The following is a 27,143-nucleotide window of genomic DNA, read 5'->3' as shown; positions in this document are numbered from 1 at the left end:
CAAATAATTGGATTCATAGTATTTGAAAATATTTTTTCAAATGTGGCACTACTTTATGTAGTCCAGCTTATCATTTGTCAGAAAACATAAATATTGTGATTTACTGTGTATTGTAAAAACATCTTGAAGTATTGTGGTATTACTTTTTGACATATCTCCCAGCTCTATACTGAATAATAAAGAAACACCATGTACATATATATGTATATATATATATATATATATATATATATATATATATATATATAGTCAATTAGCTCAGAGTAAAAAGTCAAATATTGTTTCACATGGTAATGAAAAAACTTTTGCCTAAAGAGTACAGAGTACATACCAAATAAGCAATAAGTCTGAAAATGCCTTTGTGAACTCACCGCAGATAAGAGCAACAAGCACAGTCAGGATTAGCACTTGACGTCCCATCTTTCAGTTGTAATAATGATTGGGTAGGAGATGAAAGCTAAAGGCTAAAGAACCAAATTATTATAATACTTTGGTGAAGTGGCAAAATTTGAAATATGTTATAATAAATCTAAGCATATTTACCTCCTCAGTCCAGACAGTTTTGCTAGGGAGTGTTTGAAAACTAAGCCTAAACATGGGTGTTTTTATACGACACTTGATGACTGGAGTGCTGCAACAGTTGGGGTCTACTCACGAGTATCACATATCCCCTATGGCCATCCTCACTTCCATGGGGCACAATAGGCATAAATCAAAACATTAGATAATAGGCAACATAAAAATCACTGGTTTGGTCAATGACTTCCACTCAGCTTATGAGTACGTTTTATCTTAAGGTATGTTAGGTGTATATATCGTTGCTGTTCAAACAAACAAGACAAACAAGTCTCTCCAAAATATTAACTTTACAGGAGAAGGCAAAAATGTTTTTAAAAGTTTTAATGCAAGTCAATCTAAAAAGAAGTTTTTGGAACATTTGTACTCATCAGTTTATCATAAATTTATTATACACTGTAAAGGACAGTTCAAATGGTGTACAAAAATAAAAATCAGAAAAAAATAGAGAAATTCTATTTTTATTTATGGACAGTGACAATATGGTCCATGGAGAAGATTTACCAGCTGCAAACATTTGATTCACTGACTTATCTTTGCCCTGTCTAGGCTGCATTACTATCATTAAAAGATAAAACCTTACATTAAACAAGATAAAGATTTTTGTAAAGGAGTATCAGTGCGTCACCACAAGATCGAGGTCACCTTTTGTGTACATCTAACAATAGAGAAACATTATGCTGGTGAAATATTATACACCTCTTTTTTGTCTTCTATCCGGAGGAGAGGCAGCACAGGCAGGAGAATGAAGATGCGTAACAGAAATCACATGCCATCAACATATCAGGCCTAAAGGACTGTTGGAAGGGTTGGGGGGGATTTCCAATATGAATTTCAGAACAAAAAACCCATACAGTAGCATTCATATAACCACACAACAGTCTGTTCATTATAATCATAATTTATTTACATCAAAAAGTAGGTTACCATAAGCTATGAGCTATAAAAAGCCTTAAGTAATATACAGAAATCCATAATGTTGTAATATAACTGCCAGTGTGTATTGCAGAATTCTTTGCTGATGTTCTTCTCCTTTCTGTAGCGGTTTAACGGTACATCGTTAAGGTGTAATCCACAGAAGCCTGTCTATACAGACACATCGAAAGGATCGAACCACTTATCTGTGGAGACAGACAGCAATACTCATTTAAAGTGCTGTTAACTGAATTTCTCATTGATTCTTAAGGCATTCACATATCAAGGCCATAGAGTAGACCACAGGGAAGCAAATCAATTACCGAAACAGCACAAGCACATAGCAAACACACAGCAAGTTCAGAACCCAATGCTAACCACACCACCAGCATAAGCAAAATACCTTGCCAATACTCCACATTGAAATCTCTGTTTTGGGAAGATTTGGGAGACATAATAATTGTTAATATGTGGAGGCATCCAAACACGAAAACTATATATAATTCAGAACTTCCAAAATTAAAGCCAAACTCTAGTATCTGATGATGCAGCCTGACTTGTTGAGAATCGTTCTACCTGTGCTATTATTTGTGATAACAGTACACTTTTTTCACAATAACTGTATCATTACACTAAGTAATGACGTCTTTGTAGTTAACCAAGTTTTTACTTTAGTATATATATATATATAAAAACACTGAAAGAACACTTCAGGTAACTTCTATTAGTTAACCCCTTACATGGCCAGGGCCCAGTGACAGGCCTAAAGTTTTATTACACACTTCTATAACTTAAGAATAGCTCAGCCAGATTGCATTGGAGTCCCTGTAGTTACTGAATAATGTAATAAGCCTGGAATTTTAAGGGGATTAATATTTGACCTGCAGCCCATTTCTTCAGATTCTGAACTGCATCAAACTCCCCATCTGCCATTGCTCCTAATTAAGCTTTTTAGTTGGCAGCTGTGACGCCAGAACAACTAAACAAGCTGGAATTTGCCAGATTTGAATAGAATACAATTCAGCAAAAAAAATGGGCTGTGAAATGCTTTACACTGACTGGAGCCAAATGACATTCAGGTTAATCTGGCAAGCACTGAAAAAGCTGAGCTGAACCTGATATTGGGAAAGTTTTATGGAAGCAAAACGGCTACTACATTTTTGGTGGAAGGAGTGCTAGTATTAGAGCACATTCGAAACAATGATCAGGGATTCTTCATTTTGAAGAACTTTTGAATAAAAGCAATAGAACACTCGAGTTGTGTGTTCACCCTAACATCAAACCTGTGATGGTCTTCAAACAAATGTGTTACAAACAACACAATTTGTCCTTCGTCTATTGATGAGTTCAGTTTAACATGTTTTCTGTTACTTTTAACAAAGAATATGTTAAGATATTTCTGTCCAGTTAGGGATTAAAACATTTTGTTTTACACAAAAATGTGTTAAAATTGGTAACACAGGGTAGGTATATTGTTATTTAACACGTCACTTTTTAGTATGCATCTTCAATTATGCTAATGATAGCATGGTTTCGTTTCGATATACAGTCATATGCAAAAGTTTTAACATTGGCAGTCAAGTTACAAATGTAAAAAATTAAGTTTTGTCAATGTAAGTGAAAATTAGTTAACATATTACCTATAGGGGAGGCATTAATATGGTGTTTTTCTGCTAATTTTTTGTGTACAATTTCTACTTTTTTCTTTTTTGATGTTTTTTAAAGCCCAATTACTGTTTACTTGCTAAAATTTCAAATATTGGAAAAAATTAAACATAAAATATTAAATGTGTCATAACTTTTACACAGGCCAAAATGAATGTTTTTTTCTACATGTTAAATTCAGCAAATAAACATTAATTGTGCATTAAGATGTGCAGAAGTGTGTTCTCTGAAGAGGATTTGTTAACGTATTTTCACTTAGAAAATCAATATAATCTGTCATGTGACAAGGGCCGCCCAAACTTTTACATACAACTCTATCTATTATCACATTATATCATAACTCTATTTCTTACACTGTTTGAAAATACCAGCTGCCCTACATTGTGTGAATAAAATTACTTAGCATTAAATCATTTTACATTGAAATAAACTCAAGTTTTTCTTTTACCTACAAAGCTATCATTCTGGAGCTATAAGGTTTTGTTATGACAGCAACGATATAAAGCAGGGGGATTTAATTCCAGTCCTTGAAGGCTGGTGTCTAGCACAGTTAGGTGATTTTCCTGCTCAAAGACACCTACTGAACCTGACAATCAACAAATGAGTTGGTTATTATAGTTTTCAAATTTTCATTAGTTTTAATTTTTATTTGTTTAGTTTCAGTTAGTCTTAAACATACATTAATATATTTAGTTTTATGTTTATTTGCTGAAAAGTAATAGCTTTAGTTTAGTTTTTATTTAGTTTCAATTTTAGTTTTAGATTTTAGCATTATGATGAACGCTGTGGTGAGAAGGTGTTTGATAGCTTGGCTCCACGTTTCCCTAAACATAGCCAAACACAGAAGCAATCCCCTTCTAAACTTTCATTCACACATGGAAAAAACTAATATTAAAGTTTTTTTTCTCAGTAATTCTATTTCATTCTAGTTAGTTTTGCAGTGGGCATTCTAGTTTTGATTTAGTTTTTATGTTTTTGAAAACTGTCATTTTTATTTTTATTACAGTTGAATTTTCACTGCTTTGGTTTTAGGAATAGTTTTAGTTAACTATAATAACCCTGCCCCTGTTATACAGTTTAATGTGTTCACAAGTTCTTTGGAATTGATGTTATGCTATCATCACACATCTCACACCATGGTATTATTGCTTTGATCTGAAAAACACAGCACCACTCAACAACAAATTCACTCAGACACCTGGAGAGTTGAACATGGCTGCCACGTGGCTTTCTTAGGCGGCAACATCGACAGCTGTGGCTAAGGCAACAGAACGTGACAAGACACACCCATTGGAGACACTACAACACACACAAAGGACAGGGGAAGTTAGCAGTTCTGCATAAAAGCACACACTGCATTTCTGCTATATAATATGTAAGGCTTATTCTGTGCTGCCTTCAGTAACTGCAGTAACATCAATAACAGTAACTTGCAATGATTCTGGACAAAGAAAAGTTCAGCTTTGCAGTGGAAGTATGGTGAAAAAAAGAAAAGACACAACATTTTACTTAACAGTTATTTCTCACCTCTACCACAGCAAGGACAAAAACCACCATGAGAATGATCAGAATATGTGCACTCAACCATTCTTCAACATACTCTTTGCAACCCTATTGAAAAAGAACAAAAAAAGCCATTGAATGCAATAGTTGTATGCAAAAGTTTGAATAATTTTAATAGCTTTTAGCATTTTTAGCTATTTTTAGTGTACAATTTCTATTTATTTGCTTAGTTTAAAATATTGTGAAAATTAACTAAAATATAAAATGTGAGATGTGTAGTAACTGTTGCTCAGGCTGCATTTTAGCCTTCATTTGTTTTCCATTTTGTTACATTCGGCAAATAAACAGTAATGGCGCATTAAAATGTGCACATGTGTTCTCTGTAGAGGATGTCTCAACTTACTTTCACTTAGAAAATCAACAAACCGTCAATCAACCAGGGGCCCAAACTTTCTTGCACAACTATATAAGCAAGTAATTAGAAAAGGCCAAGCAGGTAATATTCCACATTTCGTTTTCAAGTCATGCCACAACCTTGCAAATATAGTACAGCACTGTCCTCTTTGAAAAAAAAAAAGGCATTTTGCAAGCTTGAGCAGTGCAATGAGACTTTGCTTTGTCATGAAATAACACTGCAATGAAATAATAGACCTTCATGAAAAATGTTAAAATCTCTGAAAGTTATTTTTACTTAGAACACTTTATTGACATCAGAGAAGCAAGTTATAACAGCAATGTCATACTGTACCTTTTTATGTTTATCCCATGTGGTGATGTTACAGGTGTGTATATCTGAGTGATCATTATGGTCGGTAATATTAGCTGTGACATTGTTAGGAGAATAACATGAGCAGTGGGCGTCCGGTTTCCAGTCCAATGGTCCTGACCATCCACAGCATTTGGCCTGAATGGAAAAAAATGTTACAAATGTTACGTAACAATTAAGCAGACTTTAGTGGTATTAGGTAGTTTAACTAATTCAGGGAAAGTCTGCAGTTTGTGGCATTGTGTAGGACTCTGTAGTGATTGTGGCCGATACCATACTGATTTTAAGAGGCTAAAAATTCTGATAATTGATAATATTGTTGATATCATTTTATGTTTTAGATTTTAATTATAAACTTAAATTGTTTTAGTTGAACACTGCCATACTGGCTGATATGCCTGTCAGTTGTCAAACGTGAATTGTCAAACATGATCAGTTCTCAATTGGCACATTTCTTTTAAAATTCAAACAGCAGAAACTCATCAAGTTTTCAACCTGTTTTAATTTGTTAATTGATGCCTCTGGTCATAGTCTGTCTGATTCATCATATTATACTATTTTAGTGATAAAATGAATGTTTTCTTCAAATGTTTTCTTCTTTTGCCTGTCGCGAAAAAGTCTTCTGAATTTTGATTGTCACCATGCACCAGTGGACGTGATAATATTATCATAACTAATATCATTATTTAATATTAAATTAATATTAAAGCTGCACTGTGTAAAAATATGCTAAAATGTGGTGCCCGTCTGCTGGGAGTCACCTCATAAAGGGGAAGGGGTCCGAAGCACAAGCGATATTACAAAATGTTCTTCCGCATGCATTTCCACCAGAGAGGTCTGTGTAGCTAGTGTAGCTTTAATCAGTAACATCATGTTTCACTTCCCCATCACTGTCCACCCCACTTCATCAAGGGTAATACACAACTACCTCTGCTACACTCTCTAAGACTGTTTCATTTGTAAATGCGTCACAGTACAAAAAGAAAATAGATTTGATTTCTGAGTGACAGAGCTTAACAGAATTTTCTGAGGTTTCTGAGAATCTCTTATTTTTCTTATTTTTTAACAGTTCTCTTCACAGGATTTTTTCGTAGCTGTTCTAATTTGTTATCCTTATGCTAAAGGTTATGCTTGGATGCATTGTACATTTGTTAATTACACCATGAGTGTGTATTGTATTTTTCAGTGTAGACTGAATTACTTTGATATGTAATATTAGACGAGAAAAAAACAGGGCTTTGCTGCATCATAAGATGAACTGCTACTTACTGGCACTGTATCAGCAGGAATTACTGTTACTGATAAGTCTGAGTAATCTTGACACTGGCTGATATACAGTCATAGGTAAAGGTTTGGGCACCCCTGGTCAAACTGCATGTTTTGTTGATTGTGTATGTGAAAATAAGTTACATACCCTTTACAGGGAACACACTTCTGCACATTATAATACACAGTTACTGTTTATTTGCTGAATGTTTACACATTGGAGAAACCACTACATATAAAAGGTGGCCAGTGCAAAAGTTCTTCTATTATTATATTTCATGTTTTATGTTTTCCAATCTGTTAAATTCAGCACATAAAAAAGAAACTGTGCATTAAAAATGCAGAACAAATGCCATATTTAAGTGTGTAGAGGATGTGTTAACTTATTTTCACTCATTTCAACAAAACATGTTCTTTGACCAGGGATGTTGATACCTTTGCGTAGCCCTGTACGGGTCTGGCCCTAGTACGATGCGGTGACTTTTCTGTTAGTTACCTGTTTTGTGGGTGTGTTTCTCACCTCACGTTGAAGAACCAGTAGAGTTCGTTCAAAATCTCGCAGGTTTGAGTCATTCTTCCCAAAGTCCTGAATAAGTTTTTGAACGTGGCTTTCTAAGGACTTCTCAAACTAGAGAGAAAAAATAAAAATAGGACTTTTGATTAATCTCTTGTCTAGACCACTGGCTTTTTCCAGACTTTAAAATATCAAATCATCTCCACAATATTCTGATTTATAATCAATATTGTAATAAGCCAAACAGACATCAGATACTGCTTTAAGTGTATCATGCACTTTCCCCCCAAAAAGGGAGAAAAACAAACAACAAGATGTAACCAGACCTGGGTGTGACCCTTTCATGCTTTACTTACTACGCTCTTCTGTGTAATGAGGAGCACTCCACCCATTGTCTGAGCCACAAGCAACACAGTGAGCAGGATGAAATACTGCAGATAAACATGAGGCAGTTCAGCAGCAAAACCTCAGCTCAGTGAAGCGCATCAAATTACTGTAATATCACACAAGTTGGGAGTTCAGACCAGGAATACTCAAGCATTTTTCAATCTGAACTTTCCCTGCTGTTTCTGTAGCATACGTAGAATTATTGCAAGCAATAATTTTCATGTGAGAAAGAACAGAAAAAACATTGATTCAAAACATAATTACGATTTGAAGCCAATGGGCAGTTGCTGAGACACATTCTTGTTGACTTCTATTATAAGTGTGCCAATTCAAAAGGTTTTCTGTTCTTTTTGAGCTACAGTGTGTCTGTAGTAATCACCCATATGCTTACAGATGCAGCTGATAGACATTAAGTTAACCCCTTAAAATCTCAGGCTTATTACATACCAAAGTTTATTATTCCTTTAACCTAGTAGGAGTTATAATTATTGCTTACAAACAACATTTAAAGATTCTGATTCGTCTAACAAATCAACTTTGTTGTCAAGAGTTGCTTTAACCAACTGCACAGTTTTAAAAGATCAAACTCTTTCTCTCTTTTCAATACTTGAAAAAAATGATTAATGTCTTACACAGATTATTGTAGGGCTTTAACTAGATGTTAATACATTTTCTTTGGCTTGTCTTCAGTTAGTACAAAACGCAGCTGCTGGGCTGCTTACCAGCACCAAGTATAGTGATCTTATCACTCTGATTTTAGCCTCTCTTCATTGGCTCCCTGTCCATTACAGGAGCAACTAAGGTGCCATTTGTTTTTAAAGCTCTAAATGGGATAGTCCACTTCTCAGTCACTGACCTACTTTGAGGTCACCAGCTCAATTCATTATAGCTGTTGCATGTTTAAGGGTGACCGTGCTTTTGAAGTTGCCGTGTCAAGGCTGTGAAACATCACAGCATTAGGTACCGGTTTCCTGGACATAGACTAAACTGTCATAGACTAAACTGCAGTGCAAATCATTGCTGCTCCCCAAAAAAATGCATCTCCATTTTTTCAGATTTTTTTTTTTCATCGTTTGAGCACAGCAGCTGCCCTTTACATTGTGTCAAAATTTCATGATAGTGAAACAATAGAAATGGACCAAATTGCTCAGTAAAAATATAATTACATTGACTTTAATTGACTTTAACTTTTGATTGTAAAGTTACCATTTTGGAAATGTGGGGGCAGAGACAAATTGGTTGCTTTAGGTGTGCATCCTTTATTACTATTTTGAAATCATGACTTTAAACACTGATTTCTGCGGTAGCATTATTTAAATTAATTCTATTATATCTTACTAAATTTCATTATTATTCTAATTTTTATATCTTTATTTTGGGGAATGTAAATGTGGTAGCCATTGGTCTGTGTCTGGTTTGTCTTTGTTCTTCTATTTTGATGTTTTATTTGTTCTTTATTATTTATAGCACTGTTTTGATTAAGCGTTATAAATCAAATTAATCTATTTGCCAAATCACAAGATTAACATTTTCAGTGATTGTACACAAAATAATCATGATGTAGAACTCACGATTGCCAGCATGCACTTGACCTCCTTCAGAGCACCCAGGCTACCAAAGAAGCCCAGTGATATGGTAACAACACCACTGATGATCAGCAGATAGGAGAAGAGAGACAGGGATATGAAGCGAGGGGCAGGTACTGTGAAGATAGGCATTACATTATTGTATTACATTGTATAGCATTTATATAAATTTCCACATTAAAAGCTACATTTGGTTATATGATACTGTGGCATTGACAGAGAACAGGCAAAATAGTGTATTTAACTAGCAAATATTTAGCATTGGATGAGCTGGTATTATAATACTCACTGAGAACACTTGTCTCAGAAAACATGATCCATAATCCCAGTGACAACAGGGCTGATCCTAAAAACTATGAGCAGAGGTAAATTACAGAATAAATTGCAGATGATTAAAATGGATAAATGTTTAGGGGCAGTTATTTGGATTATGTCTAGTCTAAGAACTGTAAAAGAAGAATAATGAATTATTCTTCACCAATGTGAAAGGGTATTTGATGTTTAGTGTCTCATTTAATCTAGAAAAGTTTGAACACCCCTGGTCCAATTACGTTTTGCCATTTTTTTAAAAAATACGTTAGCACATCATCTACAGAGAATAAACTTCAATATGACATTTTCCCGAAAATTTTAGTGCACAATTTCTATTTGTTTGCTGAACTTGCCATATTGGAAAAAAACACATAATATATCAAATGTGTATTACTGGTGCACAGGCCACATTTTATGTTTCACTGTATTCCCTATATGTTAAGCTGTGTAATTTGATCAGGGCGCCCAAAATTTTACATATGACTGTATATCATATAGCTGAATTAAACTTACAAAAAAGACCAGGTTGAAGACAAACAGGAAATATTTGGTGAGACTGAGGCAGAACTCAGATGCCATATCTGCAAGGAAAAAATTGTTTATATAATTAGTGATACAGTTGTACAATTGTATATTTCACTATCACTATTTCAAATCAAAAATAAAAAACATGGCATTTTCTCCACATGGTGTGACCGACTGCTGGTTTTAAAACAAATCGACAGCCTGTTTTAAAACAACAGGATGAAAGGTTCAGTTAGAGTCAGGCTGATAATACAGCTGTTGCTTTTCTTGAATGTTCATTGTTCATTTACATACTACTGATTTTGTTCATGGCTGATGTAGCACATAGTGACTGCAAAATGCCCCCCACCCCTGTTTAGCCTGAAAAGAAAAAGCAAACAGAGGGAAAAAAGAATAGGCAGCCCCTCACCTGGAGCTATCTCACATTACTATAGCCAGGATAAGGAAACAGAGCCATCAGATCATCTTTCACAGCCATGGTGTTAACTATCTACACACTACGCATCACATGAGTTAGTATTATGGCAGATAAACCTCAAGACAGTATATTACACAGACTATGTTACAGACTCTTAACTGTACACCCATGTTCAAATAGACAGGTTCTGTTTTTTTTTTTGTGTGTGTTTGTTTGTTTTTGGCTAAAAAGTCAGTGCATCACTCATCTGGTAAAACAGCATTCCTTGGCATAAAGCAAATTAATCAAGCTCAAAAAATCAATTTGGCAAAAATTTGACTGATAACACAAAATCCAGCAGTATCATAGGCTCTACAGCTTTTCACAATAAAATGAATGGCTATAACTTACCTTATGTACCAAATTTCCAAATCAAAAGAGTATCACAGTGTCTGAGCGAAATACGACAACCTCATATGAGACCATGTGAAAGAATCTTTGCATGAAATGCTGCATCTTAGAGTAACTTCCTAGCTCCAGAATGCATGCAAAGCATCTGAGCTGTGCTGGTTTCGAAAGCGCTTCACAGTCCATAAATAATACATCATCCCCTACCATTTACAAAGCTAAACTGAATAGAAGGTAGTCAACAGGTTTACATTTAATTGTATTATTTATAGTTAAAAAAGGATTGAAACACAGATCAGCTTCAAAATGAATACAGTGAGGGGAAATGTATTAAGACATATTTGTTTTTGTTATTTAATACACTTCCAGTGCATAAATCCACTTCACATTTACAAACATGTCTTTTGACTTTGTACTTGTAAATTTGAACAAAAAAGTCAGCATTCATAGGCATAAAAATAGATATGTTTAAAAAATGAAATTGCTAGAAAAAAAAATTGTACTTCAAAGGTTACAAGGGTCCTTCTGATGAATGAATTTCAAAATCCGCCATACATTTTCAGTGAGATTCAAGTTAGGAGATCAGCTAAGCCCTTTAACTTCTATAGAAGCCAGTCTTGAGTAGTTTTGGCTGTATGTTTGGGGTTATTGGCTTGTTGAAACATCCATCTTCTCTCCAGATTCGTTTTCCTGGCCCATGAGATTAAATTCTCATCTAATATGTCCTGGTACATCGCTCCATTCATGTTTTCAATGATGTGGGGTTTAGGAACAAATACGATTGCAGTGTAGTTCATTGCTTCTTGTTCTCTGTGTAACTGTTGTTTAGGTTGCCCTGCTAGCTTCTCTTCTCCCTTCCTTATCATTATTTTGAGAATGCATTATGAAATGTTGTGTGGTGCACCTGTCTGTAGATTATTACTCGTGTTCCATGAACTGCCAGTGATGTTTGTGGTCTTTGCAAGGGCTCTGTAGCTTTTTCCATTCAAACCTTTTCTGGAGAATTTTAGGCCAACACCTTGAATGCTTCATTATGGTCCCTAAACCGTTCCTGAACAACGTGTGCAGTGTAGCAGGGTGTGTACTCCTGCTGAAAGAGACCACTGCCATCAGGGGATATCTTTGCCATGAAGTGATGGACCTGGTCTGCAGCGATGTTTGTGTTAGTGGCACATGTCAAATTGACGTCCTCATGAATGCCCAGATCCAGGGTTTCTCAGGAGAACATTGCCCAGAGCATAACACTGCCTCCACCGGCTTGTTTTCTTCCCACTGTGCATTCTGGCGTCCTTACTTCCTCAGCGCACATGTACCCAGCTCGTTTCCAATCAGATGGGACAGCCTTCGTTGCTCTCATGTATTGATGAGCCTTGGGTGCCCAACACCCTGTCACTGTTTGTGGTTTATCCCTTCTTAAACCTCTGTCTGTAGGTACTCACTGCTGATTGGGAGCACCCCACAAACCTTGCTGTTTTGGAGTTGCTCAAACCCATGATGTCCGGCCATAATGATTTGACCCTTGTCAAAGGCACTCAGGTCTTTACACTTGCCCATTTCTCCCACATCCAACACGTCAACTATGAGAACCAACTGCTCTCTTACCGTCTAATATTGTTATGAGATGATATATATATATATATATATATATATATATATATATATATATATATATATGCAGCATCTCTATTTTTTTATCACTTTTATTTGTTTATGCTTATGAATCCATATCTTTTAGATACATTGAAATGCATTAAATAACAACAACAAAATTGTCTGAATACTTAACTTCACAGCTAATCTGTGTTTTTTATCCTTTTAAAAATAATATGCTAAAATGATATAATATGCTAAAATGTTTTTATTCAGATGAGTCCTGAATGAAAATATTGTGATAATTATAGTGGTCATATGTGCCTTATCAGCGTACAGAAAACAGGTCCATATATCAAGGTTTCTAAGTGGGCAATGGCAAATATTAGTTGTATGATGTGGAAAAATATCATTTGTCCACAAACATCAGTATCATTTGCTGTCAAACATCATCTTGTGATGATGCAGGAAAATACTGTTTGTCATCAAACATCAGCATCAGTTCTCATCAAGAATCAGAACCATGTGTCATTGATGTGGACAATGTGGGAAAATATCACTTATCACGTACATCCTGTCCCATGATTACGCATTAGTTATTTATTCTTTTGCTTTATAGTTTTGCTCATCATACAACCATTTTTACCTGTGCATACTGCAACACCATCTTTGTAACTGGAGAACATTGATGTATAACAAATCAATAGGCTTAAATAGCTACCCTTCAGAATCTATTTTCTCTCGTGGACATGATCTTCATTTCCATTTGTGCCTAGGCAAATGATGGCAAAGTGTTCTGAGGACAAGCAGGGGACATTATAAGCTCTAAGTGACTCAGAAATAAGGAGTGTGTGTAAAAGTACACTGATGTTTGAAAAAAGGAGAAATGATGGAATATGAGGGTCAAAGTTAAAAGTTAATTGATAAGAGGCCAAAACGAAGCTCCCATGAGGACAGAGAGTTTAGACGTCACTCTCAGTGCTGGAAAAGGCCCGAATAAGCAGCGTGAGCGGACTCCCATCGGTTCTACTGAAGCTCAGTGTATTATTAGTGGTCAGTAATTAGGTGGAGTGTTTTAGGCCCTCTCTGTTAATGGATTGTAGGGGCGACGGGTACAGTAATTACACCTGGGGCAAGATACAGCCATTAGGTAGAGGAGAGCATCATGGAATGAAATGGATCTGCACAGGGAGAGCGTGAGGGATGTTGACTTATGAGTGTGACAGGATAAAGTGGGTGGGAATGGACTTTTTTTTGTCTGCTTCTACAAATATTTTTGAACCTTGTTTTATATAGAAATTGCAGGATATGAGAATAAGATGGGGATTTATTTTAAATGTATCCGTCCATTTATCCATCCATCCATTCATCTATGAGAATAAGATGGGAATTTATTTTAAATGTCTGTATATTCATTATTCCATCCATCTATACATCCATCTATCTATCTATACATCCATCCATCCATTCATCCATCCATCCATCCATCCATCTATGAGAATTACATAGGGATTTATTTTAAATATATACACCCATCCATCTGTCCATCCATCCATCCATCCATAAAGTTATTACATTAAATTGTTACAAATATGCTGCCTGATCCCTGAAACATTGTCTTACAATAATTTTCATTAAAAAGTACATACTAGGTAGAGAGGTACATGCAAGGCGTTGTACAACAAAATAGTCCAGAAAGAACACACATTTTTAAGGTTTGCCATTATTTACTAGTATTTTGCCATATAAACACTGCATATAAAATCTAAGATGTGTATGTTCACTGGTCATTTTTGAATTAAATAAAATGTCTATGAGTGTGTTGAAGGCATGTCCCCTGGTTCGTATCACCACCACTATAAAGAAATCCAAGTAAGTTTTATCTACAATGAACCATTTCACATCAAACCAACCTGAATAAATTTGTCTCAAAGATTTAATTATGCAGAAATTTTGAAAAATAAATTAAATCACCCTTTAATCAGTATAGAAACATTACATTATGTGGAGGTTCTTTAAACATTAAAAATGTTCTTCATACTGTCACATCTTATTTACAAAAATGGTTTGAATTTAGAAAAGTGGTTCTTCTATGGCAATAGAAGATGTAACTATTTAATTGATCTCATTTTGTGTTCTTCTGTCTGAGCTTTCCTGTTCTCTTCCTCCTCAGAGTGTGTGTGTGTGTGTGTGTGTGTGTGTGTGTGTGTGCGTGTGTGAGAGAGAGAGATTAATTTTGTCACATCACTCCCCTCCACCCTCACTCCCCTGTCTGTGTAATAACACCATCAATTATGATAAATGAAATTCATACTAATAGAGTTTCATTATGTTAATATGGTGCATGTCCCTGGCTGTATAAAAGGCAGTCATCCTCTCCCCCCAGACTCATACATGAAAAACACAAACACATCACACATAGATTTACTCATGCCCTGCAGAGGTTTATTTACCTTCATCGAAATTACATACTGAGATCTATATACTGAGATATTAAGAGGAATAGAAGGTGAGGTACAGACTCACTGATCTCCCATCAAGGATTTTTACTATCATATTTTCACTGACTGGAAGTAAAAAGTCCTCTCTTCAAAGGTAGGCATGTTTTTCATTGCTTTTTTATTTTATTTATTTGTTTATGTATTGTTGTTTTATTTGATTTTATTATTTTGCATTTGGAACATTTGTTGCATGTTCTATGTGATGAATTTCTGAAGTCTTGTGCTTTACTGACTTTGACTTTGAAACTCAATCTCTTCAAGTAGCCTAACTATGATGAATGTATTCCTGCAAAATGGACACATAACAGTTCCTGTTGAATCCTGACAGGTTAATGTTATCCTGGATGTTGGATATTGTACCATTTTTGCATTAACAAGATTACTTAACATAACCTTTTAAACTAAATCATAATGGCAGTTTAAGGTGTTTAGGTAAGTGGATACATACTAACTGCAAAGGCATACTGCTCATTATCAGAGAATTACACCACTTATTATTCATAACTTATACATTTCAGCTTGAAGTCCTATATTTTCTTTTGGCAGATGCAGATGAGCTTTACTCTGCTTTGTGTCTCTCTGGGGGTCCTGTCTGCTCAGCTCTCAAAGACCCATAGCATGGCCCTTACGGTACCTTAAAATCACCTTTTCAAAAGCGTAATCTAACTTTACATATGTAGATCTTATATATATATATATATATATATATATATATATATATATATATATATATATATTTACACACATTTGTATTTCATATTCAGGGTCCAGAGAAAAGAGGATGGACACTGAATAGTGCCGGCTACCTACTGGGACCTTGTAAGTGATCATAGGAGGTGTTGCTGTCATATCAAACATGCGTCTACATCATTTGAGCACAGTAGCTGTCCTTTACATTGTATAAACATTTAATGAAGATTGGACCAATAGAAATACTCCAAAATTACTCTGAATAAAACTCAAAACATTAACTTATATTAAAAGTTAGGAACATTTTGTCTTCTCTTCTAAAGTTATATTTTTTACATATATTTTTATAGACACTGGCAAAATCTAACGGCTATTAATCTGTTAACGTGTTCATTGAACTGAATCACCAATTCACCACAGATGCTCAGAGGACTCTCACTGTGAGGCATGGAGGTGGGGTGGGGAAGCGGAACAGGTGGGAAGAGAACTCGAACCAGCCAAAACATCAGCCTTCATACAGTGAGTGCATATCCTTTGTATATAGTTTAATGATTCTTAATGACAGACTTTTTTAACATTGTTAATTAGTACAAATGCTGGCACATTACAAACTGAAAATGAATTTTTATTGGAAATGAAATATTTCTAAAATTTGATGTTTTCCACTTTAGGATCTCTTACAGATGAATCATATCTCCATTCACTTATGGACCTCCTCATATACCTCCGCATGAAAGGTTAACTGCTTCTGATGTGCTCTGATGTGAACTTTCACCCTTTAAAAAGATCTCATTATGTCACTTTATTTATTTATTTATTTATTTATTCATTTGCTGCCCCTCTGTTTCAGAGAATGGAGTGACTGAGGAACTGAACAGCTCTGTACTCAATGACGACATGAAACGATAGATGAAATAGCCACCACTTCTCGCATCACATCATGTTTTTGATTCCTTCTTTGAATTATTATGCAGGATTATGTGTATTTTTCAATAGCTCATAAAATGCACAAAAGGATTTAGAATCCTACTAAACATTCAGAGTTTGTGATATCACCCCGTCATGTGAATTTTTCAAAGCAGTTTGTATATGCATTTGAAGCTTTTTGTTGCAAAGTTGTTTTCCCATATGCTTGCAAATAAAGCTCCTGAATAAAGATAAAGGAGGATGCAGATGATCAGCTGGAAGTGATAGACTTTTACTACCCATTAAGTGCCTCTGAATGTGCAATTTATAGTTATTAAGGGTTGTGCAGAACAAAAATGTGACTCTGTGGTTATAGCATGTTGTTGCTGTTGGGATAAAACGTTGTCAATTTTTGTTGTTTTTCATTTTTCCCATTTGAAAACACCAGCTGCCCTTTACATCATCTGAACATTTTATGATGACTGTACTAATAAAAACGGTCAAAAATACTTAAAATCTTGTTACATTACATTACACTGAAAGCTAAAATGCCCTTTTCTTCTCCTGTAAAGCTACCATTTCAGAGATAAAAGGTTTTGTTCTGACAGTGCAGATATACTGTCTGCATATATCAAAAGTTTTTCATCCCTGCATCCAGGGGCTAATATGAGAGGCATTACAATCATCATGTGGAAAAAAGAGAATATATTAGACATGGGGAAAGAGCTACAATGCCACCCTGATCATGTTAATCAGAGTAAACAGATAACAGAAACACATGTGCTGGAGTGCTTCTGCAGCATGGATCCTGCCCCACTTAGATCAAGTTACAGGGGCAAATGAAAATGAAAAAAGGTGGTTTTATCCTCAAGGCAGAGTATCTGATCTCACAAGACAAGTGGCTTGGGCCCTAACAGGAAAGGTATTCTTTTGCTAAGGTTTTATTTATTGTTAAAGGGCAAGTGTGGGAGGAGCTGTCCTTATTAGAAAGGGGAAGCAGGCTTACATACATGAGTGATCAAGCATAAAATTATATTTTAGACCTTGTAAACTGTGATGGTTTAAACAGCAGTCGAATTAGCAAATACATTTTGCTGTCATCAGTAAAACTAGACTTAGCAGCACTACACTGTAGACTGCAAGTACCAGTGTTCTTAGTTCAGGCATGCCAAGTCAAAACTGCTTCGGAAAACATATAAAAATGAGTTTATTTAATTGCAATGTCCTTAAACATTCACTGCGCTCTCCCCGAAACTCTCCAATTAATCGACTTGTCCAGTTAATGAATTTAAACTTCATGTTTTTAAAACTACAGATGCCTGTTCTTGGGAGCAACAACCATAGAAGGACCACCTTCAATAGGGTGGTTTCCACTGAGTTTTTAAAGAACCATCCACTGAAATATATTTAGGAAACAACAAGTGTCTATGACATTGCTTGCTGGCACTTTTATTTTTAACAGCTCACTGTTGTACCATTGGCTAACCGTACTGCAGTTGTCCACGCTGTGTAAGTCTTGTTGGCCTCTTTCATGAGTACCTTCGCCGCTAGATGCCTTTTTGATATTGTTGATGTCCTAACCTAAGCATGCATCCCCAAAACTGTAAATTTACAGGAGATGTTAAAAACTGTAAAAAACGTAAGTATGTAGCAAGCATTTTTAAGCATCTCTACCAGTCCATTCATCATGGAATATTCACACAATGCAAAGGCTAGCTACTGTCTTCAAATGATGCAGACCAATATGCTTTAATAAGCCATACACTGGACTCTTCCTTAGGCTTCTCATTTCCAAGAAAGACTGTTTAGTCTGTGAATCTCCAAATACACTGTATGTGTAGATTTGTATGTACGTGTAGGTTTGCATAATTCAATGTGTAAAGTTGAGCATTTAAGCAAGTAAGAGGAAGAATATAGGTGTATTTAGTTGACAATTTAGTTCTATATATATTTTATGCATGTACATACGCAAAACATCCTTACGGCACCTGGCCTGCCGGCAGAACAGTCTAGATAGGGGCTGCTAGAACTACAGTAGATGTTACCTGCTATCAGTCAAGTAACCTCTGAGTACAGTGGTGGACAAAAAGAATTTAAAGAGTCAATTGTAACTTATAATTGATTGTAAATAGTAACGCAGAGTAAGTACAGCTATCATATCACTGATATTTTTCACAGACAGCAAAAATTCCATGTGACTACAATGAATTTCCCTTTTGCCTATTTAATCTAACCTTAGCAATCCTTGGTGACCTCTACTTAAAGGTCGTATAACCTACATTTATTTTTGTCTGTGAGGTATACTTGACATTTGTGTTGGTTTATGTAGCAAAAAAGGTGTAATTTATTTTTGCATTACTATTTCCCAAAATCTCTTGATCTATAGAACTAAAAAGGCTGTTTTTGTTACTGTGTCTTTTAGACCAATATTATTTAAATGCCCTCTGTTCTGATTAGCTGGCCTGTATTATGCCTCACTAAGAAAGCAATCCAGGCTGAAACATTCCTTATAACTTAAATATGAATTGGTGGGGCTAAACTGCTCTAGGCTAAATAGACAGATATATGTAAAAACAACATGTTCACAATTAAACATTTGGGCAGCTTAGTTTCCACACATAGTATGGACTGGGGAGAGAACAGTATGTTGTAAAACTTTTATAAAGTTTACATACCACATCAAAATTTTTAATTAAAAAAAAAGTGAGGAAAAATGAGTTTTTGTAAAATGGGCCCTTCAAGTTTGGTCTTAAGTTCTTAGAATAAACCACATTGTTGAACAAAAACCTTAAATTAAACCAATACTCTACTTAAACTGTGATGCAATTCAGATGCGTACATTTTTTCCATATGAATAAAACATATTGCATCTACACAGTTTTGTCTTTAAGTTCAGTTACTTTTGGCAGTAACCAGTATGTTTTTTTTTCAGTGTGGAGTCCTGCTTAGTCCTGAACCATCCCATTCAATTTATCAACATAATAACAACTTCTGAAACAAATATAATATAGCAAAACAAATGAAAAAACACTAAAATGTGCAATGCTCGGATATACCCATCGAGACGCCCAGATATGCATAGAGAGAGGCCCAGAAATGCATTTTTGGCCACTTGGTGGCAGTATGTTACCAGATGACTCACAATGTTGAGCTCCAGTAAAACATGACAGGTTGTTATGGTGAACCTTATTGACATCACATGTAAATGTTACTGACAATCTTTAATATAAAGGTCTGTTTTTACACTATACATACAGTTTACATAATTGCAGACTGACTCTGAACCCCCACCACATAATTAAAAAAACAAACACGCTTATTGTAATAGAAAACAGAAACAGAGCCCTTTATAAGAAACATCACATTATATCATGCCTAGTAGTCAAGTAGTGATTTGAAGTGATGATAATTTTATGGACAGGCCAGCCACAAACACAGCACACGTTCTCTGCTGCCCTCTAGTTATACAGCAGGCATAACTATTCAAGGTTCTTCGTTAGACTTTTGTATTATTTATTGTGTCTGCTCTGCTGTCTAAGCCTCACACAGACTTACGTGTTTTCTCCAAGATGGATGTAATTTATTCCGTTTTGCACATATCAAGGGTAGACACTGCGCTGAAGAAAGCAAAACCAGACTCCAGCAGTCAAAAAGCAATGACTGCTTAAACATCAGGTGCCTTACCATGGCCAGCAGCTTTGGTTTCTTGTTAAATGTGTGTCTGCATGGCCTGTACCTTGACGCAATCTACCTTTAGTTTTCTGCATTGTCCATTCACTGACAGATACTGTGACATGTATAAATCACTATGAAATGCAGAAGTACACACCGATTGCCCTCCCAGTCCATGCAATGGAAAACTTTAAACTGGGGACTACAAAACAGGAGCTTCCATAAGGTTCCAACTGATGTTAAATGCGTTTGTTCATCTAAATTAAAGGGTAATTCTGATTTCCTGAATTTCAAAACTTTTGCATAATTCAGTAGTTTACGTGCAACAAAATCATTCAGAGTGGTTTGATGTGAAAAGCTACCTCGCAGAAGACTATTGCATGAAATGCATATGAATACACTGCCTGATGCCTGAGACATTGTTTTTATGATAGTTATGTGATATGATTTTGACTTAAAATGTACTTTTAAAAGCCATTCATGGTGGAGAGATATATGCAGAATTTTTTTTTACAGAATTACCAATATTTCAACATTATCAACATTGCATAAAAACTCATAAGACATGTGTAGGTGTCATTGGTTGTTTTGGATAGTAAATAAAGTGACTATATTTGTGTTGCAGACATCACAACTCCAGTTTCCTATTACCACCACTGTAATGAAATCTGAGTTGGTAAGTTTCTCTACAATGAACCATTTCACATCAAATCACTCTGAATCACTGCTTACATCTCATGGATTCAGAAATTCTGAAAAACTGGTGGTATTCCCCTAGAAAACCTCACTTTGCAGTTGTAGAACTCAATAATGTAATACAGTGTCTTGATTGATAATATTATAACAGTTCTATTGATAATGTAATATCGTAATTATATTTACATATCAATCTTTTTTTTTTTTCAAATGGGTGATGTAATATTTTGTCCGATCATGTAAAGGCCTGTTCATTTTTAGACCTGTTCTATATTTTGGTCCGTGTTCAGAATTGGCTCCACACATCAGCATTCAAATCTCAGACATATCTATTGACTCAAGCAACGCTAAGACAAATGTGTGCTGTGAGGAGTTTTAAGATCAGTATTAAACATATAAATGTGACATAATTAATCATATGAATAAATATATGAATTTGTCCAAAGGAACAATTATTTTGTAAAAGATGCTATATTACTAAAACTTAAATCACCATTGTTTGACATTCCCTACAATTGTAAGATTATGCAATTGCAATTATGCAAGTATAAACTAAAAATGAACCATACAGCCCATAACCTGCCCACTTATATTCAGCACCTGCTCCTTCAAAATTCATGTGTCATTATCAAAGGAATGGATTGCTCATGGGTCACTACATAGAGGTAATCACTTTGGCTGATCACTTTAAAATAAAACAAAAAAATTAAGCAGATGAAAAGTGTGTCTCTTTGCAAAATGCAATATCTGACAAGTCTGTTTTCTAACTAAACATGACAAATTGTGGCCTAATTAAAGAGTCTTGTGGAAAATGTGCTTCCTATCAGCTTCTTTAGCCAACAAATAATTCAGACTTTACTATTTAATCAGTTTTAAAGGCAGGTTAAAACATTAGATGTTTGGGCACATTGGATTTTTAGGCAATTTTGAGATAACAAAGTCATGAAAAATGTCTAAAGATGTCTTAATGAATCAATTAGATGTCACAAGCCCATAGTGAGTTACTTGACCAATAGCAATATTATCAGTTAGCAGCTCAGTACATAAAAAGGGGATGAATTGAATTTTCTTGATTCAAAAGTATACATTTAAGGGGTTAATTGGTGTTAACAGTAACAGTTTTGGTGAAATTGCTTAAATTCCTGTTTCCAAAAAACAATGTAAAGGTGAATTAACTCAGTGTAATCCACACTTAAACAGAGAGCACTGTCTGTAGATAGGTAAAGGATAGATACCTGTGACTGCCTAAGAGCCTGACCATCAGAAGACAAATGTTCAGTCTGAATCCCTGCAATGCCTCAGCTCTCTGTGGTCAGATGTCTGACCACCAAATTAAGCAGTCACTCAGCAAGTCTTAATACAGAACTTTATTATAACTTTTTATACCTACGTGACCAACTTACTGAAGTAGCAACTCTGAATATGGCTCATAGTGGTTTGTTTTTTTATATTTTTTGGAATGTTATGCCTGCATCACCATAGGTTAGCACTGTTAGCTCTGTGGTTGTGTTCCAGTTTTATTTACTCTTACTTACTTTGATCAGGAATATGTTTCTTTCAGCTGATTGCCAAATAGTGGAGTAATCACCAGATGGAGTTAATTTTTTTAAGGTGGAACCAACAAAACAACTTTACAGTGTAGATAATCAAAGCTCTGGATACAAATTAACATCAAATATTTTAAGCAAAACCAATAGTTTCTCTTACTATTTAAAGGCAGGGCTGTTCAGTGGTCCTGCTGCTGTCATCGCATCAATAACACTAGTAAAGGTGCCTTTTAGATGTATTTCAGAATCAGAATTAGCGATTTTTCTGCAAATATATTCAAACATACACTGTTAGAAATAAAGGTTCTGTGCAGGTACATTTTTCGTTTCATCAAGGTACAAACAATATAAATGTACCCTCAAAGGTACAACAGTGGTTTTAAGGTCCAATTGTGCACCTTAAATAAGTTTTTTTTAAGGTGAAAAATATGTGTTTGTACCTCTTCATAACCTAACGCTTTAAAACAGAACAGTAAAATAAAAAGCCTGGAGACGAGATGGGGTGTGTGGGGTCAATACAACTTAGAAAATATAATTTTCAATGGATTATGATACAATTATGTTCCCTGATTACAGGTACTGAGATGTAGACACCACCCCAGTGACAAAAGGGGTACTGCCTCAGTGACAGTTTCATACCTTTATTTCTGAAAAATTTGTGTTGGTGAGTGCACATACATATGACATGTAACATACTAAACTAAGCTAGTACACAACACTATGGTATTAAAATATTAAAGGGAAAATATGAGAAAATAGGTGAGAGGCAAAATAAAACTTAATCAGATAAAAGTACGATAAAAAATAGACATAAAAACAGTCAAAAGGAGGTAAATATGTACGTATGAGTCTAATGTTCAAAAGTTTGGAATCACTTGCTGTATTTACAATTTTTGCTATTTTGTACACAGTTTATTAGCTCAGACCACACCTTCAACATATGGTCAGAGTCTGAAAAGAGACTGTATAACTGTAGGAGGGGAGAGAACTTGGACTGGAGTTCTGGTCAGTTTTTGCTCTAGAGGGCAGGACCCCTTGATGTACAGAGGTAGGACTGAGAGATAGAACTGTGGAACAGAACAACTGTGGAGGAGATGTTGGGGTGCTGAAACTTTGTCACAGGAAATGGAACGTGGAGATGGGAAATTACTGGACAAACTGTAAGAAGGAGGAGCTTCAGGCTTGGTCTTTCTCCTAAACTTTAGCTATTGCATAACAGCATTTTTAATTTATGCAATGTGGATTTAAATATTACAAACTATTCACCGAAAGGTATTTTGAGATATTTAATTCAATATTTTAAGAAATCTGTGAATATGAAGTTATTCAGTGATAAATAATTTACATTTAATCACCAGTTACATTACACCAGCTACATATGTTCAATTCAATTTAAATTAATTTTATTCATTCAGTATTCTGGACACATCTAACATTCCTTAATTTTTATTTGCAGCTTTCCATTTATTTGAAAGCTATGAATTTGAACAGCATTAACATATTAGCATTATTATATAGATTTATCTGCAACCAAAGATTGTATATTATCAAAAATGTTGTTTCTTAACTTTCAAATGGCACTGTAATCCAGTCTTATTTACGGTACGTTATTTACAGGTGACTCTGTACACACATTATGGTACAGATGGTCTATTTTGAGCATGGGCCATGCTATTGGGGGGTTGGAAGGTTCTCTCTTTTTCCTCATGTTTTAATTTCACTGGTTTCTACATCAATCTTGTAAAAGTCTCTCTTTGAGACTTTCTCTACTGAAATTCTCTACTGAAAAGCCGAGGCGTGTGGGATTCCTCGCCATATGCGTGACAGCTGATGAAGATAGGCCATGGCTTTGAGTTAGCACACAGCGTAGATGTTGCAATAGCCTTCAGGAGTGAGGCGAAAAAGCTGGGGGGCATAAGGGGGCAGATGGGAAGGGGCAGGTTGGGGCAGAAGGGGGCAGATGTGGTCCTCATGAGGATGGCTGCCCAATACCTTGTGGTGTCTGCCACAGTCATATGACCAAGGAGGAGCTCCCAGCAAAACATCTGAGCTCGTTAGGTTTCTGAGAAGACTTTCAAGCAACACAGCTCCACCAAAATGTGTTCTAATGAGTTCATCTTCCTCTGCACTACAGCCTTAAACAGCACATTTAACTTCCTCTACCCCTGAATAGAGCTTCCAAAAATAGTACACTGCTTCTCCATATTTTATCCCATTCTGTGATTGGTTTCATGCTAGATTTTTCACTATGACAAATTCAAAAGCTAACGAGATTTCTATCAATCATTTCCTGGAAGGACAAATGACATTTTTCGCTTTCACAGAAGCCACTTTCAAAGCCTGAACCATCATAGTGTGTGTGTGCTCGTATTATATGGCAGAAAAGGTTGTCTGACAATCACTGTATGCACACAGACTGAGCTTCACTCTGTATAAACACTGCCTGAAATGTAACAACATACGTTGTTAAAGCTACACAGTGAAGACCACATTGTAATTGTATACCTGGCTGTAAAATCACAAAAAAGACTGCATATTGTGCCAACAAATCCAAAAAGAAAACACACACACACACACACACACACACACACACGCACACACACACACAAAATCTAAGCCGCTTATCCTTCTGGGTCGTGGGGTTGCTGAAGCCTATCCCAGTGGTCATTCTGCGGAGGGCAGGTAACACCCTGGACAGGTCACCAGTCCATTTACAAGGCAGACACACAGACATACAGACATACACATTCACACCTAGGGCTAATTTAGCATCTCCAGTTGGCCTGACTACATGTTTTTTGAACTGTGGGAGGAAAACGGAGCACCCCGAGGAAACCCACGCAGACACGGGGAGAACATGCGGACTCCACGCAGAAATGACCTTGGTCACCTAGCTGGGAAATCAAACCCAGGCCCCTCTTGCTGTGAGGTGACAGCGCTACTGTTGGAATGATATATCAGTTGTTGAATTCACTAAATAATGTTGCATCAACAAAGGGAAAACTGGGGACAATGGCAACACTTTTGCATTTCTCTCAATTACTCAGGGACAATTCGGACTAGCCAAACCAAATTTTTTATATATTAAACTTACATCTGTCTGCCAATTATCACATTATTTAAAAATGACTGCATATGACATCTTTGACAATATTTATTTGAATGAAAGAAGTCAGATATTTATGGATCAGGGACAGTTGCAACATGTTAAAAATGCATAAACTTTCACCAATATTTTGCTTTCACCAACTTTTGCTTTTTGTATCATTAAGCATAAAATTCTGAAAATATTCTGACTTTTTTGATATTTTACAATATCATTGTATTATTTATTTGTGCAATAATACTATAGTATTATTTATTTACTAAGTATTGTTTGTCACTGCCTGGACTATCCTGCCCTCACCTGCCCTGCCCTGAGGCTTGTTCCAAACTGATGGGAACCCTTCTGTTAGTAACCTACTTCCTCACACTTGGCAGAGCCTACTGAAAACAAACAGAATCAGAATCAGAATCGGAATCAAGCTTTATTGGCCAGGAATGCTTACACACACAAGGAATTTAGTTTTGGTTACAGGAAACTCACAGTGCACAGTATCTGACAAACATTTACATGAAGTAATAAAATAAAATAAAATAAGATAAAACATGCATTCCTACCAGCACTCACTCATACACACACACACACACTCACACACACACACACACACACACACACACACACACACAGGCATACCTGTAAACCTTACATTGTGCAAAGTATGTGTCTTAAATGAAAGTGCTGAGTGCAGCAGCAGTTAAAGGGTGTATAGTGGCAAAGAAAGGGAGAAGTGAGGTAACAGTCAGATAAGTGGGGTAATAAGGCAGGTAAGTAACATGCTAGAAGAAGAAGCACTGGCTGAGACAGTAGTTTCAGAGGAGTTTAGACGCTGGAATATTGTGCATGTGTAATAATGAACTGTTCAAGAGAGTGATGGCTTGTGGGAAGAAGCTCTGTAGCCTGGATGTCCTGATCCTCATTTGGCTGAAGTGCAGGCCTGAGGGAAGGAGAACAGGTGGTGTCCGGGATGCGACGAGTCAGTGGAGATTTTCTCTGCATGCTTCCTGGTTCTGGAGGCATGCAGTTCCAGCAATGTGGGCAACTTAACCCCACACTGTGATGGACGTGGTGATGACGGACTCTATGATGGCTGTGTAGAACTGCACCATGAGCTCCTGGGGCAGGATGAACCTCCTCAGCTGACGCAGGAAGTACATCCTCTGCTGGGCTGTCTTGATGATGGAGCTGATGTTGCTGTCCCACTTCAGGTGCCTGGTGATTGTTGTGCCCAGGAACTTGCAGGACTCTACTGCCATTACAGTTCTGTCCAGGATGGTGAGTGCTGGCAGGTTTGGAGGGCACCTTCTGAAGTCCACTGTCATCTCCACTGTTTTCAGTGTATTCAGCACCAGGTTGTTGTGGCTGCTCCAAGGGACCACCTGATCAACTACCTGTCTGTAAGCAGATTCGTCACCGTCTCGGATGAGACCAGTGACTGTAGTGTCATCTGAAAACTTCAAGATTTTAACTGAGGGGTCTGTGGAGGTACAGTTGTTAGTGTACAGTGAGAAAAGCAAAAGTGAGAGAACACAACCCTGTGCAGCGCCCGTACTGATGATCTGGGTTTTGAGCTGAACCCCGACCTCACCTGCTGCTCTCTGCCAGTGAAGAAGTTGGTGAT

The 27,143-nt window shown here is 36.1% G+C and overlaps 2 protein-coding genes across 4 annotated transcripts; one reads left to right on the top strand and one right to left on the bottom strand.

Annotated features, from left to right (window-relative positions):
- Nucleotides 1–1,133: 1,133 nt before the first annotated feature.
- cd37 (CD37 molecule) lies at nucleotides 1,134–10,927 on the bottom strand. 3 transcript variants are annotated; one of them, XM_036571733.1, is made up of 11 exons: nucleotides 10,824–10,927; nucleotides 10,004–10,071; nucleotides 9,468–9,531; nucleotides 9,164–9,294; nucleotides 7,562–7,636; nucleotides 7,212–7,319; nucleotides 5,408–5,563; nucleotides 4,684–4,767; nucleotides 4,355–4,455; nucleotides 1,895–1,920; nucleotides 1,134–1,697 (listed from the first exon to the last, which is right to left on the bottom strand). In XM_036571733.1, exons 2-11 carry the CDS (start codon nucleotides 10,067–10,069, stop codon nucleotides 1,663–1,665), a joined length of 846 nt encoding a protein of 281 aa, XP_036427626.1. In that variant the 5' UTR covers nucleotides 10,070–10,071; nucleotides 10,824–10,927; the 3' UTR covers nucleotides 1,134–1,662. The 3 variants fall into 3 exon arrangements, with proteins under 3 accessions (XP_036427626.1, XP_036427627.1, XP_036427628.1); XM_036571734.1 differs by lacking the exons at nucleotides 1,895–1,920; nucleotides 4,355–4,455 and having other exon boundaries at nucleotides 7,188–7,319; XM_036571735.1 differs by lacking the exons at nucleotides 1,895–1,920; nucleotides 4,355–4,455.
- Nucleotides 10,928–14,818: 3,891 nt separating this feature from the next.
- On the top strand, nucleotides 14,819–16,781 carry gall (galanin-like). The gene is made up of 6 exons (XM_036571732.1): nucleotides 14,819–15,005; nucleotides 15,458–15,541; nucleotides 15,676–15,730; nucleotides 16,022–16,120; nucleotides 16,273–16,338; nucleotides 16,452–16,781. Exons 2-6 carry the CDS (start codon nucleotides 15,458–15,460, stop codon nucleotides 16,508–16,510), a joined length of 363 nt encoding a protein of 120 aa, XP_036427625.1. The 5' UTR covers nucleotides 14,819–15,005; the 3' UTR covers nucleotides 16,511–16,781.
- The last annotated feature ends 10,362 nt before the right edge of the window (nucleotides 16,782–27,143 follow it).

The sequence above is a fragment of the Colossoma macropomum genome, unplaced genomic scaffold (assembly GCF_904425465.1).
Source record: "Colossoma macropomum unplaced genomic scaffold, Colossoma_macropomum, whole genome shotgun sequence".
In the NCBI taxonomy this organism is placed as follows: Eukaryota; Metazoa; Chordata; class Actinopteri; order Characiformes; family Serrasalmidae; genus Colossoma; species Colossoma macropomum.
The sequence above is the reverse complement of the archived record's forward strand: the minus strand, read 5'-3'. Positions and strand labels throughout refer to the sequence as shown.